Source organism: Sturnus vulgaris, chromosome 1 (assembly GCF_052056855.1).
Source record: "Sturnus vulgaris isolate bStuVul1 chromosome 1, bStuVul1.hap1, whole genome shotgun sequence".
NCBI lineage: Eukaryota > Metazoa > Chordata > Aves > Passeriformes > Sturnidae > Sturnus > Sturnus vulgaris.
Window position 1 is genome coordinate 46,801,073 of NC_142243.1, and position 17,122 is coordinate 46,818,194.

Sequence of the window (17,122 nt, forward strand, 5' to 3'; positions counted from 1 at the left end):
GAAGGCAGATGTACAGCTGTCATCTTGTCTTAAAAACAATATGGGAATAACATCACTTGCATACTGTATGAAGTAGATGGAAAATACTGGAGAATGGAATTCAGTTGATCTCCTGTCTGAAGAAATGCATACAGAAACACAATGGAGAATCTAAAAGTCCAGGCATACCAGAAAGTGGCAAAAAATAACCCAGAGCTTAACATACTGCCTAATATGACCTGAGGTTACTGACTTCACTGCTGTGAAAAATTTGTGTGTATATGGATTTTGCCACGTGCCAAAGAGCTGACTGAATCGTGTCAGCTCTTAAATTTTGGTAATTGTTTAATTTTTTTCTCTTCAGACTCCTCCTCTGGGTTTATAGGTGCTATAAGAACTCTATCTTGCTGAACTGTACTCATGAAAAATGTTGTAGGAGGGAGGTATTTTAAATATTTCTGAAAGTGGAACGAAACAGAACTTTGTGTGGCTAATGTTAAGCATGAAGTGGAAAGAAACTGGTTTTAAGGGTGAGCCTGGTTCAGTCTGTCTAAATTACAGCTCCTTTCATGTAGGAATCCAGAGGAAAAAAAAAACAGAAAACAACTTGATGGTACCTGGAAATGGGAAACAAAGGAGGAAAACCACTATTCTGGCTAATAAGTTTGGTGGCCTGCAGGTTTGTCCACAGGTATCTCTTAGCTGTACTGCAATGTGGCAGGTGCTTGAGCATCTTAACAGAGGCATTGAGAAGTGAAATGAGAAATACTGTGAAAAACAGTAGTGCTTTACATCTTGAAATAATCTTTAAAATGTTATCAAATTATTTCCCCCCAAATATAACTATCTGCCTGTTCTCTGCAAAGCTTGGCACAATTCACTGTACCAGATCTGACTAATCTTTTACAACAAAAATTTAACTTGCAATTATGTATGTGTTTGAACAACTGCAAGAAATGATTGAATGCATTAAAAATTAGCAGAGGCCAGATCACCTTTTTTATTACTTTAGGTAAGGGAAACTGAAACTATGTGGGACTGACTTAAATTTACCAGGAAAGAGGTAAACTTCTTTGCAAATGTAGCAGAGCTTGAGGACGAGTTGATTCACTGAAACTTGTATGCAAATGTACTTCAAAGCCAAGTACAGGTTGGATAGGCTAAGATTAGGCTGAAGTTTTGTAGTAAGACACTAGTTAGATCTCTGTCGAGGCTTTAATTATATTTGCTCTATTTATGACATGAGAACTGCATTTTTTTCAGCTGTTGTCTTTGTTCCTGCAAATGTCTTTCTCTAATTCTACCACTAGTGACCACTTCCAGGCAAATGACAATGCTTTGACTGCACAGTTTCCTTCTTGAATTATGCAAGACAAGAATTTAGACTGGAGAATAGTATTTGCCAGCTGTTTTTCTTTGGGGATGAATACTGGCTCAGCAACCAGTTGTGTAAGTGAACTACTAGTGTCTTTAGCAGTCACTAGAGAACTGTTCACCACTTGACTCGTCTGTCTTTAAATCCCTTATTATTAATAGCAAATAAATTTTATATAAGGTACTATATAATCTTGGGCCACATAAAAAAACCAAAACATACAGGTAATAATAAAAATTTGCAGACAAGCAGGAAGTCATGCAGACTGTATTTCAAAAGATGTTCCTGAATGGATAAAATCAAGTTCTTCAAGGTTCTGAGAGAGTTGTGACTTAGAGCCACCACAATTTAGTATTTCCTATTTAGTATTTCTTGTTTCCTATTCAGATATACTCCTTTTTTTGTTGTTTTCCTCCAGTAAGAAACAACACATAAGATTTTAAACTCAAGATGAAAGTTCTCAGTAACAGAATGAGCCCACTCTGCTCCTTCACTAACTATAGATTATCTCCAGTTCAAACAACAAAGCCTTGTCCTAAAGCCTAATGCAGCCTGATAACAATAAGGTGAAGTGAGAAGGAGCCACAGAACTGAGCAGCCCATCCAGGCTGCAGTTACTTGGATACAGCTCATGTTTTTGGGTCATGTGATTCTCTAAATTGCATTTAAGGGAGTATCTATCTTTCTTTTTATGTATGCTCCCTTGCACAGGTTTGCAACATGAAAGCAATATAAATAGACCTATCAGCAGGAGCTCCTGAGTCATCTCACATCTCTTATCTAAAAAATGTAGGTATTAAAAAAAAGTTTATGTAATGGTAAATGCAAACATGTTATGTCATCTTCATAAAAAAAGAAAAAGGTAGCTTCTCAGTGTTACTCTGAGTCCCATGAATCCTCACATGGCACAAAATGCCAAAGCATCAGGAAGAGTTTTATATAAGGCAGCTTTCTTACCTAAAGCCCCTTTTCGAGTCAAAACTTTTAATAATTGTACAAGACAAAACTTTGTCAAGCCTCTTGAGACCTAGCCCAGACAATATATAGGTGTTGTCTTTATTGAAGGCCGCAGTTTTATTTACTGCATTAAGAAACAATCAAGGAAAAGCCAGTGACAGTGACAGACAATGGAGTAAATAAATTTGCTCTTGATTACTGAAGACTGAAAATAGGTCTGCCATCTTCTGAACTTACAGAAAATTTTCCTCCTTCATGCCTGCTGTTCTTCACTTTCAGTAGGGCAGAATTTTTACCATGACTGAAGAAGTGCTGATTTACAAAAAAGACAGCAGGGGATTCCAGTCTTATGTAATCCTCAGTTTGACTTCAATGCCTAATTTCCAGCTTTTGCTGAGTAGCAGTGAGCAGTCAACTTAATATACTTTTCTCCAGGCTTTCTGCAGCTTAACTATTTCTAGCTGCCTTCAATAAGCTATTTGCTACAAGTGTGCATGTGCTGGGAGGGTGGCACAGCTCTGTTTATTTCAGCCAAAAAACACACACAGGCAATTGGATTCAGTCTTTTTTTAATAAATTAATGTCATTCAAAATACAGTGCCAGAACATGATGCAGCTGAACATGCTAGTAAAGGTTTGTCATGAAGCACCTGTGTTCATGTTAGGTTGGCGGCACCCCACTACTGCTAGTGGTTCCTGGGATTAATGCCAGAGCAGCACTAGGCATCTGCTCTCTTGCACACACAGCACAGGATATTCCTGAAGTTTGCTCCCCCCCCCAAAGTAAAAAACCTGACAGCTAAGGGATATCTATACACAATCACACTACAGTAATGCTTGTTATTAAATTAAGAGAAAATAAAGACCTGGTTAATCCACACTAAAACTTTGTTTTACAATGGAAAAATACATCAGCAGCAGGAAGTAATATACATGAGCCAATGTTACTGTAATACAGAATGTGGAGGCATTTACTGATTAAAGCCCCACATAGACCCGCACTATGAGGGCCAGCAATTCCTATTGCAAGCCCAGCAACTTAAGTCCACACCTGGTAATCTACCAGCTGCTTGGAAGACCTGTATTCTAAATAGACAGGTATAAGTTAGTGAAAATAGAATACATGCACCTCATCATACAGCTTGACTGAACCTGCAGTCATTTTGCCCAGCATGTTACCATACAATGGAAGATCTACCCTTCCTACCACAGGTAGATCCATGGGATTTGTTTCTTTTTCTTTTAATGGCATTACTATACCAACACAGATATTAGTATTTAGTAAGTGCAGCACAGTCCTTTAATTAGGCCACACTGGCAATTATATAACTAGCACTTAAGTAGAATGTCCAAAAGTAGTTCAAATGTAACTGGAAGATACTTTCAAAAGAGTTGTGACATCATCCTAGAAAGAGTAACTACTTTTTTTCTGAAGCTAATTTTCCTGAACTGAGACTTTATAGAGCTAGAATTAATTCTTTAGACAAGTCAGATGCTCAAGCTCATGATATACATATATTTTTCTCAATTATCTGATAATAGTATTTGAGATTATGGAAGCAGATCTGCTCATTTCACTAATTCATACTGAATGGTGGCAAGTGTTAGGTAGGGCATAAAAATATAACTCAGGAAAGACAGCTTCTGTCCCCAGACCTGTTCTTTCACAGCCATTTATTTCTTTTATTATTTTATAACTGAGCACAGACTCAGTTGTGCAGTCTAATTTGGGAGCTATACAGGTGGTAAAGTAACCATCTCCCCATCCAGCTCAAATTCATCGGCTCCATCTGGTGAGAAGAGATATGTTGGAGGTTTCCATGGGGACTCTTCAAGGCAAGATGGATACAGCTTTCCTACCGTGCACCGGAAGTCTTTCCCCAAGTCCCACAGCACACGCTCCGAGATGTGCTGCCTCAGGAACCAGCGGTCGAGTTCCAGGTCATACTGATAGGTGGCATACTTGGCTCTCTCATTCATGTGGGTCTCCCGTATAAAGACACATAAGGAATTGGAGATGACAACGGCCCTGACGCACGGGTCGGAATAGCGCTTGGCAGGGATGTTAGCTGCCATCCTCCATTCATTTTTATTCACGTCGTAGATCTCCACTGTTACAGAAGACCCATCCACAGTACTGCTGGGGAGCCTTATTCCAGAATTGCTGGCAATATGCAGTCCTCCGATATAGAATATCTTATCACCAAAAGCAGCAGCTGAGGCGAAACATCTGCTTGTTTGTCGCATTGCCATTTCTACCCAAGCGTCTGAGCGGGGGAAGTAGCAGTACATGAGGTTGTGCGCCATGACGTAGATGCAGTTGTGAACTGCCACGGCCGTGCTCCACTGCCACGCGCAGGGCAGGGGGCTGACCATGGTCCACTCGTCCTTCTCGGTGTCGTACCTCTCCACAGTCCTCCTGTTGAGCTCCCCGCCGACGCTGTCCCCCCCGATTGCATAAATGTATCCTTCACAGCACACCAGGGACGGCTTGATGCGCACAAAGAGCATCGGCGTCTTGGAGAACCAAGTGTTCTGCTGTGCATCAAACCAGTAAAAGCAATTGACAGTTCTGAAGGCAGCCTGGAGTTTGCTGCTTTTACTATGATTGGTTTTTGTGTTCTTCAGAGGAACTTGCCCACCTGCTATATAGATGTCATTATCGGGAGTTACCAGTGTCCCAACCTTATGCAAGTCAGCGGGAGGGTTGCAGAGTTTGTAAACTTTCTCTGCCTGTGGGCTGTAACAGACAGAAGAGTAAAGACTACCAGGGTTTTCAGCAGCAGCTTCAATGAATATCATCATCTCTTCTTTTGTCATGCCAAGTCTGGGCTTGAAAAATTTAGGCATAGATTTGTACAGTCCTTGCACCACCACTGATTTATCATTAGGTGGCAAGCCTTGAAACCAGGCTCTCTGTGTTACTTCTGAAAGTGCATCAATCCGGATTTGGCTAAGAACAGAGGACAAATACTGCGAGCGTGATTCCGTGTTGTACTCCAGCCATAACATAGCAGCCTCACGCACTGTCTCCTCCTTCTCCACATTTAAATTGTCACTGCTTAAAATATCTATCAGTAGATCATGTGACAGTTGCATGAAAGCCTCCTGGTGGTACACAGCTGTGAACTTGTGCTCCACCATTCTTTTAGCACTCTGTTTTAACTCTTCACAGCTGAAGAGATCAGCAAAACTTAATAGACGCACACAATTTTCGGCATTAATTTTTTTGATTAAGTATTCTCTACATCGTTGTAACACATCATCTACCTATAATGCAAAGAAACACATAAAGTATTACACATACAATCTGTGCTTTTATGTTGCACCAGCAGATAAAGTACCTGCATCTGGTGTTGAACAAAGTTCAGGCATGGAATACTATACACAAAAATACAGCAATGACTCACTCAACTGCTTCATACAGATCAAGTACACAGCGTGATTATGTCTGCTGGCAGAACTAATTTTCTAAATGTTAGAAGTGCACTGGTTTACTTCCAGCCTTCCAAAGGGACTGTCATGCAAGGAGGGATGACTACATGAAGCAAGTTTGGCAAGCAACTGCTGTCTATACTGGGTGAATAGAAAAAGCGTTTTGAAATTACTAAAGAGGAAAGATCTTTTCACAAGATAAAGAATAAAGCAGTTCAGGGATTAGAAGCTGTTATTCCTACCTGTAAGAAGCAGGCAGTTTCATAGAGCTGCTCTACTGTGCTGTCACTTATTGCCAGGTTACCCGTGTATGCATAAGTGATGATGATCTGCAGAGTGGCTGCATCCACATTCCTCAGGTGTACATGTGTCTGTTTGCTCTCGCTCAGCCCACTCATGAACATTGCTCTGAGGAGAAACACACATATTGAGACAAGGATCAGCAGTGAGTAATCTTAAACAGTCACCTGTAAGCCTTTGGTGATTACACTCCTAAAGGTGAACAGTACTTTTGCAGGCCTGTTTGCAGGTGTTTAGAATTTACCCTAGGCTAACATCTACTATTTAAGACAAAACATTTGGACAGAACATTAAAAGAGTAACATCAATGCGTTCTGCAGAAATATTTTATTTTCATGCAAACCTATGTGTTAATCAGCAGACAGCTCTAATTATTTTGGAGTTTTAATAATGCAGTTTAAATATCTTCTGTGATAGGTGATAAGAGTGAAGAAACATCCTCCAGAAAATACTGTTGAAACATACACAGCTAGATTTTAGATTCTAAAACAAAAGAAGCAGATTTATGTAATGGACTGAGCTAAGTCATATCAAAAAGGATGGTCCTCTGGGAGGAGAGGAAATGGAGCAAGGACTAGCACTCTATGAATTATTTCTTATTTGCCATTCATCATAACATACAGTAAACTTCAAATTTGCAGGCAAAAATAAATAACAGACTATCAGATCTAGTCTGGGAAAAAAAAAGAAGAGTGAGTATTTCCATTACATCTTCCTGAAAAAGACTAGAAAGGTAATTTAAAACACGGTTATTGTTTCCTTAATGTTTTACACACCTCTTGCCCATTCTGGTATTTTAATTGTAACACCGTTAAGAACTAACTGCAATCTGGTATTATAAGCCACGTACTTGTCAATTTTCTTAAAATGGGGGACATTGGTTTCAAAAGCTTTATATTGATTCAGGTTTGAAATTTATGGTTGTGCTAAAAATTCAGTTCTAGGCTCTTTATATTTATTTGGGCTTTTTTTTTTAGGAAACTAGGCATGAGAGAAGATAGAAGGGATAGTGGGTGCACCTTTTAGTCCTATCTCTGGCTGCAGAGGTGAAGGGGACATGGAGATACAGTCCCTAAGCAAAGCCATTCCAGAAAGCATCTGATACAAAGAGACAGTATCCCATCCGCATTTCTCTGTCTTCTTCTAAGCTCCTTAACTCAGCGCAACTTGCATTTTAGGAGGGATCACTGACTATCACCTTGTTGTGCAGATATTTAAAGGTAAGGGAGAAGGTACAAGAGGGTACAGAGACTCCTCGGAGAGGAAGAGGGAGCTATTGGAGGCTCTGGCTCTTGCTCACACACTGCTGAGCAGCCTGTGCTGGAGCAGGGCTGCACATCGTTCAGACACAAAGATGGAAGGTAAGCTGGCTGCAATCACACACAATGGCTAGATCACACAAAGATGTTTTGCTTTCCTTTCCCCTCCTACAGGGCTATCAGTTTTTCATAATAAAGCTCAGTTTAGGAAGCTGAGCATCTTTTTGTAAACCAAAGTAGAGAAGAAAAACACAACATGACAAAACCACAAGTTTGATACTTCTTTTAACCAGTGCCAAAACCTCATTCCATAAATAATAAACACATACAAATAAGATATTTGACTGCACATTCTGATGCAGCACACTGGGTGGACTCATGTCAGCTTTCCAACCTTATGATTAACCACCCACATTAAATCTGGCTACATTTCCAGTGGCTGTTACTTTACAAATTGTTGGAACTATGTAATGTGCACAGGGCCAATTGTAATAATTATTATCTAGTGATCACACAATACTTGTTGCTATAAATTGGACCAGATTCATCTGACATGAAAAAATTAAAAGAAAAGCCAGCAGGGACAAAAAATTCCCTGAAATAAAAAGTGAAAGTAATAAATTAATCCTTCTGTAGTCTTCTACAAGAAAGGAGACAAAGTACAGAAAACATCTTGGATGTGTTCTGTATAGTGAGCCTGTCTCAGGAAAAGCAAATTTGTAAACTTTCCTGTGATTAATCAGGAAAGAAGAGTAACAATTCCTCCACAATGCATCAGGAAGGTAAAATGTGTGGATGTCACCCAGACTAGTTTCAAACTTCAAAATTCCTTTCAGACAGGCAGATTAATTGTGCTGTGTTGCCAACAAAAAAATGATTAATCACTGCAGAAAATTCGTGGTGCCTTATCATCCAGATCTTACTACGAAGGCATTTACAAAAAGTGGTAGCACTCAATGTATCTTATTAATAAAAAGGTTTCAAAAGACCAAAACCAGGACATTCAGTAAACAAGTGCTACTGAACTAAAAATTTCAACAGTAATCGTGGAGGGGACTATGAAACAAACCCCCCCCCCTTCCCCCCCCCCAGAAAAAAACTCCACTTGCATTGCCAGAACACTCAAGCAAGGGAAGAGTTTCTGGCTTTGCTGAGCAGGGAAAACCAGATGACTTAGAAAAGAAATCCATGAACTTGCACAGCAATCTCTACTTCTAGCAGATGCTTCTACTAAGAAACTACAGTTAAACATGACAATGGAATTCCTGCAGCCAAGTCTCAATAATCCCTTGTTATCCTACCTTGGGAAATAAAAACAGATTAAGTATTTTAAAGATTAAATGTGCAGCATAAGAAATTTTCTAATTATTCAGACTCAACTCCCTAAAGAAAAGGAGCTATCACAAGTGTGATTTCTGCCCCCCCCCCCCCCCCATTGTAGAAACTACACTAAATATATAGAATAAGTCCCAGGATCCCAGAAATTTTATTTTGCTCTGTGTTGGAAATAAGGACATTTAGGTTTTGCACTTAAGTTACTGATCTTTAAGTCTCCATAAGACATTGTCAATCAATTAGTATTACATTCAAAACCAGGTACCACAGATTTATAGCATTTGAATACTTACCTGAAATATGAGCTGCATGTTGCAAGAACCATCTTATGGCAGGGAAATTCAGTGCCCTCAACAATCAACACTATGTCAGTTAGCAACTGCTGTTCATAAAAGAATTTTAACTGCTCCAGCAAGGATACAGCATACTCTGTATTTATCTGCCTCTCGTCCTGGGTAGACATGACTGTATTCCATTAATATCTCCAGGACCAGAGAGAAAAGTCAAGATCTCTTCACCAAAGAAAGGTCAGTTGAACGTTTCTGAAGTAGCCAGGAAAGAAATGGCAGGAGGTCTGTAGCCTTCAGAAGTGATACTGGTAAAAAGGGCAGCGCTATCTTGAACTGGTGAATCAATTGTTTGAGACTTTGACCTCCTATTAAGTCATCATGCTTTAACTTGATGTCCCAATCTGTTCAGAGACTTTCAAGAGTGTCTGCAGAGCTCCCGTTGGGATCTATGACGCAGCAAATGAATGAACAAAAGTGAAGTCTGAGGTAGATTTTGTGGTAACATCTCGTGATCAGTGGCTGCACCTGACTGACTGAAAGCAGGAAAATAAAATTAATTTACACATTAGCACATTTTGAGACACTTTTCATAGTTGCCCCTTAGAAGTAATTGTCTAATAAATGTTTCTAAATTAGTACTTCATTACTTGCAATAAAACCCTTCTAAGAAAAAAATTTAAACAACAAAGGTATCAAAGAGAAATGAAAAGCAGAGGAGTTTGTACATTAATCCTCATATGACCTAGACTCACAAATTTAAATTATTTATTTTGTCAGTACAGATCCTAAGGGTGGAGAGTTAAAACAAGGTCCATTAATACTTCATTCCTCCTCAAATACCCAGATTTCCCACTGAGTACACCTGTGAATTTCATTCAACCATTTATAAGATAGCCACTTTTTTCCCCCATTTCTACATTAAACATCATGTTTCTTTGGTTTTTGTCTACTCAAAGCTTATCAATACCAGGCCACTAAAACTATAAATGCAGTAATTCTAGTTGGAAAGTGATGGAATATTAAAGTCTCAACATCATATCAGCCTGACTGTTTAACCTTTGGCATTCTAGTAGAGATGAACTAGCACTAAGGATTAACTCTCCCCTCCCCCCCAGAAAAACAAAACCACTAAAAGTCTGTATTTCCAATGCATATTAACTTCATCTGCTCCATGCAGAAGGGCTTCACCTATTAATATTTGATATTCCCTTGTTTTTCCTTCCGAGTAATTTCCATACTTGCCAGCTTCATTGCTGCAGATGGGAGAAAAGAAAAACAAGGAAATAATAGGAGCAAAGGGGTGCTGGAATAACAGGGCTCCAAACACCTACAGTGGCTACCAAGGTCTATTATCTTGTTTGGACATTTATCCTCTTAAAAATGGGGTCAGGTTTTATTTCATCTTCAATGTGAACAAAAAAACCTCATTAAGAATAGGATAGTTGTGACAGTAAAATTACCATCATAATGGGCACCAGAGTACCACAGGTATCAAATGCTTCCAGATTTATTTTATCTTGCAACATTCTTCTGCATTACAAAACTTAAGAGTAACTAGGACATGTTTGTCTTATATCTAAGATATCGCTAGCTGTTCATGATGAACAGAGAATGGCAGAAACACCTTGGTGAAATGACATTCCTTAAATTCCACACAAAATCACAAGATTTAGTGTTAAGAAGAAGGCTGTAGAAATACCTGCCAGCCACAGCAAGGATCTACTGTTTCAACACAGCCCGGCCTGTAATACAATTCAGAAACAGGTGTCTTTCAACATTCACTCACTTGAAACAGATATGCTTAATTAATGACACTTTAATTACTACTAATTTACTGTCCTTGTTCTTTTTGTTTTTCAGTCATAAATATAAACAAACGGGAATCTCAAACTCTTAGTTTTCCCTGGTTGTTTAACTGGAAAACAGTCCAACTACTCAAACCCAATGCTCACTGTTGAGGTGAAGGCAGTTAATTAAGGAAAATACAAAAGGCTTTGATACTTGGGGGAAGGAGTAGATACTACTGTGTGCTGCAATAACAGACACTAGCCTAAGTCTTGATAGAAGACCTTAAAAGTTTCAGGTAATCTCTAAAGTCACTAAATCATAAATACATCAAGGATATAGAGATACTGCTCCATCTAAAGCAATTACCTTCTGCCTCAGGTCACAGCTTCCTTACACAAAGACAGTGTGCATCCAGTCTCTGCACCACTGCCCACCCTCATGGTACTCTGGGAACAGCTCACCATGCAACCCAATCCATCGAGAGATTTTGCACTAAACTTTAAATGGCTACAGAGACACACAGACTTCCTAAGTGTGTTAGGCCCACAGAAATAAATAGTTTGTGGCTTTGCTGGTATCCCAAGTCTCTCTACAGCATTGTTTTTCCTGGCTTAGGAGTAAAGTTTCAAGAACAATACAAGCCGATGGATTTAAGCTCTGTTTGGGCAGAGGTTTAGCTTTAGAACTCATTGATAAACTTTAGCAAAAGAACTCATTGATACCATAACTTCCTTTTCTGATGTAATTGGAAAGAATATACGTATTTCTTCAGAAACAGGAAAAAAAAAAGAATAAGAAAACTAATATGCACTGGTTCAGCCATTAGGTACCAGAACAAATCAAAGATGCCATGGAGAAATTGATATACACCTGCTAGTAAGATTAAAGACATTTTTGGCAGCTAGCTGCTGGCAGTCAATAACTAAAAGAGCAGACCTGTTCAGCAGAAGACAAGTTGAAGCTGAAATTAATTACTATAAATAGCTGGAACATTTGAGTACAATCCTCAGTAGCAGAAAAGATTGAGGAGATGACAGGAATCCTGTTGCAAAACATTTATGTGATGTGGATCACCTCTGAACTGTACATTTACAAAGCCGAGTCTTTGGTTTACAGAAAACCATTTGTTGTGTACTCCAGGGAAGCGCACATGGCAGGAACATGCTACGTACACGATTCTTGTTTTCCACATCCATAGTGTGTTTTGCTGCCAATAATAACCATTTTCTAAAGAACAAAGTTTTGTATTTGTCACCAAGTCAGGACTTACATCCTATTCCCTTGTAATGGAAATAAACACATTGAGGGTCTCAATTTTTGGTCCAAAATTGCCATAATTTATATTGTCATTTGCCCAAGAGAATTGAATCTGTTCAAAACATAAGTGGTAGGAACATCCTTTAGTGCCTGGAAAATCATCCAAGATTACCTACCTCTCTCACACTTCTTTGGAAAGTTCAAGACAATTTTAAAGGAGATACTCTTCTCACTTTAGAGGCCACAAAACTGAGGCATTGAAATATAATGCAGCTTGTCCAAAGCCATGTACTTCCAAAGGAGGAAAGCAAAAGGCTTAGCTCTTCCCAGTCCCAACCCAGCATCTCTCTCACTGTGCTGTGCCTGGTTGGTATACAGTCATTGGATCTGAGATAAATGAAAAACTGTGGACTTGAGAAAATGTCTACAGATGCACTGTCTGCTGTAGTCCCAATAACTATGCAGTGGTGGACATTTCTCATTTATGGATGAAAATATCTATGGCTAAAGTTAGCTTAATATCCTGAACTGAAATTCCGATAGAATAAAAATAATCCCTGAATACAAGTTCTAGGAATGAGACTTTCCCGTTCAACGATGTCACTGGAGTGGCCATTTTGTTCTGTGTAATTTCTGGGAAGCCAGCTATCCAAAACAGGACTGGCAGGTAGCTGCTGGAAGGCCACAGGGTGCTACACTGCAAAGGAAGCCAAGTAATCACCGGGTGATGCAAAGTACTTCCCTATCAAGCTGGATATCAACATTAAGTAACACGTTGATAAGAGGGTTTGTTTTTAAGTAATTATTCCGTTTTGCTTAAGTAATTTTAATGAGGTGGCTTGTTAACACTTGTTCATGTACTTCAAATCTGAATGAGACCATTCAAAAATTAGTCATCAAATGTAAATGACTTATGGGATAGGCTATTAATTGCCTGCCTTGAATCTGTTTATTTTCTGAGGTCAGGCAAAGATTGATAGAGATATATACTGTGCTACTTACATGGCACTGTTAGCACTATACGTCAGTGTGTAACATGGAATAGGTATATTGACTACTTCCAATTTGGTAGGAAAACATATAAAATACATAGATATAACATTCTTCAACTGGACTTATTAAAAAAATTAATTTATTTCCCCCCCCAAATTATAAGAAGGGCAAAAGATATATAGACATCTTTTGGTTTGGGTTTTTTTAGAGATTCTGATACTCAGAAAAGTCCTTCTGAAAATCCCGTTAATTAGTCTGTCAGATTAGATGCCTAACTTCCCATAAAATGGTGGGAAACATGTAAAAGATCCATGAAAGTGTCACAGGTTCCCATCTATATCTTGATGATATAGAATTCTTGAATTCTAATTTCACTAACTCAAATTCACATTTTAAAAAACACACTTCACCTTCCATATGTCTGTAAGAAAAGTTTGGGTTGTTGGGGTTTTTTAAGTTATCTCCCTGCACATTCAACTTAATTAATCTAGTTTTAACTAATTTTAAAAAAACAAAACAGAAAACCAACCAAACAAAAACCACAAAAACAAACAAACAACAACCAAAAAATAAAAACAACAAAATCCTTTAAATACTACTTTTGTGCACTTTTAATCAAATTCCTATTTCCATCCTAGGGCAGCTTCATACAAATCACAAGTGAAAACACGTCTAAAGAAGTGAGTCATTCACTATTTTTAACATAAAAAAGGTCAAAATTTAGACCTGAACAACCATAAGCCAAACTACACAAGCCTTGGTGTGTGTGGACATATCAATCCTCCCAACTAGCAACACAGAACTCAGCTCAGGCACTTTAATACTTGGTTACTATGAGGGATATTCTGAGTTACAAACCAACCAGTTTCAGAAGTTAACATACCAGCTAATAGCAAGGGGGAATGTGAGTACTAAAACTGATTAGAATCTATTATGTAAATCGACACACCTAGCCAATAGATCTCAAAGATAGGAAAGAAAGAAGAAAAAAGAGTTGGAAGCTCTAGATTCTTGAGTAATGTATCAAATTTGCATCCTTGGCAGTGAGAAAGAAATAGGTAATTGATGAAGCAGTTCCAGACTTGGACGTTTTCCTCTCTTCTAAAGCTATCAAAGGTGTCTATGATAGCACAGGAGTCCAGAAAACTGAGGGCATCAAGGAGATTCTAATAAGGCAACAATGTGAAATTTCACTAAAAGCAAGAAAAGGCTTAATCCTACAATGTTATCTTGAAAATTGCTATTCACTTGGAAACTACTATTTTCCATATATATTATGGTTGGGAGGCGAGTTACAACTTTGAGGTAGGTGAGTTTTCTGAAACGACACAGAAATTAGAGACTAGAAGTGTCAGACTCCATGTTAGCAACATGTTTGGTCACAATGCACTCCTGTTTTTCTGCTCCTAACGGAAGTTGTACTCTAAAGGAAATACCTGCTCATAAAGAAAATTAGCATTTATGACATGATAAACTGACATCTTAAATTAGCAACAGGACTTCTGCACTGAGCACAGGTAGTTTCCATTCCCAAGGGAGTTTCTGTTAGGCGGAAGACTTGACCTGTTTTGGAAAATCAACCTTTGAAAAAAAGTAAGCCATGGATGTGTCCAGTAGGATCCAGCCATGTACCCTATATATACAAATTTTTTTTCTCTGAACTACAGTACATTAATGAAGCTAGTCTGTTTTGTGTAACAACTTCAATTCTAGTTTAAAAGTACATGTAATTTTTTGAAATATTCATTATATGACACTTAACTATAAATTCAGGCATTTCTACATTAAGAAATTAATTCGTTATTAATGTAATTTAATTAATTTAAGTTAGTTCCTGAAAGGTTAAGTCTTATAATGGATATCATATTCATGCATATAAAATTTATTCTCAAAGCACAACAGTCACTAAGCTAAGAAGGAGAAATTTTAGGGTTTGCACCAATTCTGGTCTGTTTCATAATCACATGACCAAAACAAAAAAGCCTGCTTCAGCAATGAAAAAAACAACAACCATCTGTCTAAAATGTAGTAAAAAATATTAAATAAGCAGCAACATCTTTTCTTCCTCTTTGGTCTGTTCCTGAAAGATGCTGCTTCCACATCTTTGGGTACAAAGGGCCCTTTCTATTCAACATGCAAAAGCAATTAGGAAAAAGGTGTGACACCTATACTCAAATTGTGAGACTAGTTGATGTATACATCAGAGTACATTAAATACTAAAAATTACCTATTCCTCCAGATACATTTCTGAGAAACTGTACTATACTCAGAGTGCATTTTAATAATCTCGTAAATACATCACCTGAACAAAACTAATGTAGCTACAGCCCTAGGTGAGCTCACAACAGCATACAGACTTTGAGGCCCATTATGATCCCAAAGTAGATGTACATGATATAGAAAAGCCAAGCTGGGGCTTTGTAAACCTCTAAAAATGCACATGCTAAGTACAGCACAAATCCATTTCTAAATCATAATTAAAGTTATTTCAAAAGCAGCAGGTATTTATCCCGTTTAATAGCAGGAATAATGCTAAACGTTGGAAAAATTTTAGGCATGCAGACGTACTAACATCAAAGCTATGCTATGTGTTTATTTAGTCCAGAAAAGCTTAGTAAAAATTATATGACTCTTTAAAGCCACATATGACCACAGAAGCCCATCCCTGGTCACTGCAAGTACCCATGATGTATATATGCACAACTAGATGGATCAGTAGGGAACGCAGGGGCAGCTACAAGGAATGGCAGTGCCACTACACTGCTGTTCTCCTCTAAGATTTCAACAGTGCGTGTCCCTCCGAGCGCTGCCAACACAAACACCGGTTTCAGACAGCCCCACATGCCCAGCCCAAGGGGAGCCCCGCTATGCCCCCACTGCCCAACACAGCCCCGCGGTCGCAGCCCCCTGCCTCCTGCGGGACGCGGCGATGCTGGACTAGGGGTGAGGAAACACATTATTTCCCTCTCCCTGATGCTCAGGTGCGCCGTCCCAACCCTCCACCGCCTTAAGCCCTTTCCTGCTTCCCCCAGAAGAAAGGGGACACCTTCCCGCTCCTCCAGCACCGCCGCACTCCGGGCTTAGGAACGATCCCGATGGCCTCTCCTCCTCCTCCCGGGGTCTCCCGGGAGCCAGCCCTGCCTGAGGGCGCGGAGACGGCCCCCGCTGCCACCTCCGGCGGGTCCGGGGCCGCGGCCGCCGGGCGGGAGCGGCCGCGGCGAGAGGGGGCGGGCGGAAGCCGCGCCCGCCCAGGAGGGGGGAGCGGCTGCCGCAGAGCCCCCGCGGGCCCCCCCGGGACCGAGGCCTCCTCGGGACGGCCGCTCGTCCCGTGGGGACGCGAAAGGGCCCAGCGACCGCAGCGCGGCAGAATGCCAGTACGGGAGCGCCGCCACCAGCGCCATCCTTCCCCGCTCACCCCTTCGTTCTGGACAAACCTCCGACCGCCGCTTCCTCTCGTGCTTGGCCGTCCCGACCGCGGGCGGCCGCGGGGAAGCGCTGGGGGAGGAGGAGGATGCGGCGGTGGATCCGGTCTCTCTCCCAGGCTGCGGAGGCGGTGGCTGCCCTAGGCGCGCAGGCGCTGCTACTGCTGCCACTGCCCCCCCCCACCTCTTCCTCCCCGCCTCCTCCTCCTCACCCGCCCGCCGTTACGGAGCGCCGCGCCCTCCCCGTGTGCGCATGCGAGGCGCGAGGGGGCGGCCGGGCCCGCCGCCCGCTTTCCTGTCCCTTCTCCCGCCCGCGAGCGCCCCCTGCCCCGCGCGCCCCAACAGCGGCGCCTCCAGCGGGATGGAGCGGGGCCAGCGCCCTCTGCTGGGAGGAGCGGCCCACAGAGTCACAGAATCCATCGGCTTGGGAAAGGCCTCCGGGATCACCGAGTGCGGCCTTTGACCGGACACCACACTGTCAACCGGACCCTGGCATTGAGCAACACATCCAGTCTTCGCTTAAACACGTCCCCGGACGGTGACTCCGCCGCCTCCCTGGGCAGCCCGTTCCAATGTCTAATCACTCCTTCTGTGAAGAAGTTCCTCCTGATGTTCAACCTAAACCTTCCCTGGAGAAACTTGATGCCGTTTCCTCTCATCCTGTCGCTGGTAGTCTGGGAGAAGAGACCGACCTCTGCCTGGCTACAACCTTCTTTCAGGGACCTGTAGAG

The 17,122-nt window shown here is 40.9% G+C and overlaps 1 protein-coding gene across 8 annotated transcripts; it reads right to left on the bottom strand.

Moving 5' to 3' along the window:
* Window positions 1-2,863: 2,863 nt before the first annotated feature.
* KBTBD2 (kelch repeat and BTB domain containing 2) lies at window positions 2,864-16,591 on the bottom strand. Of its 8 annotated transcripts, none has more exons than XM_088165985.1 (5): window positions 16,404-16,537; window positions 10,630-10,672; window positions 8,934-9,459; window positions 5,989-6,154; window positions 2,864-5,581 (listed from the first exon to the last, which is right to left on the bottom strand). In XM_088165985.1, exons 3-5 carry the CDS (start codon window positions 9,101-9,103, stop codon window positions 4,046-4,048), a joined length of 1,872 nt encoding a protein of 623 aa, XP_088022111.1. In that variant the 5' UTR covers window positions 9,104-9,459; window positions 10,630-10,672; window positions 16,404-16,537; the 3' UTR covers window positions 2,864-4,045. The 8 variants fall into 8 exon arrangements, with proteins under 8 accessions (XP_088022111.1, XP_088022088.1, XP_014745141.1 ...); XM_088165962.1 differs by having other exon boundaries at window positions 8,934-9,463; XM_014889655.2 differs by lacking the exon at window positions 10,630-10,672 and having other exon boundaries at window positions 8,934-9,463; window positions 16,404-16,591.
* Between the last annotated feature and the right edge of the window lie 531 nt (window positions 16,592-17,122).

Bases quoted from the DNA above. Each gene is read 5' to 3' on its own strand.
- KBTBD2 (XM_014889655.2), bottom strand. From the start codon at position 9,103: ATGTCTACCCAGGACGAGAGGCAGATAAATACAGAGTATGCTGTATCC. The intron at 6,155-8,933 runs GTAAGTATTCAA...GTTTCTCCTCAG, and splicing joins ACATGCAGCTCATATTTCAG to AGCAATGTTCATGAGTGGGC. The intron at 5,582-5,988 runs GTAGGAATAACA...TTTGCATTATAG, and splicing joins AAACTGCCTGCTTCTTACAG to GTAGATGATGTGTTACAACG.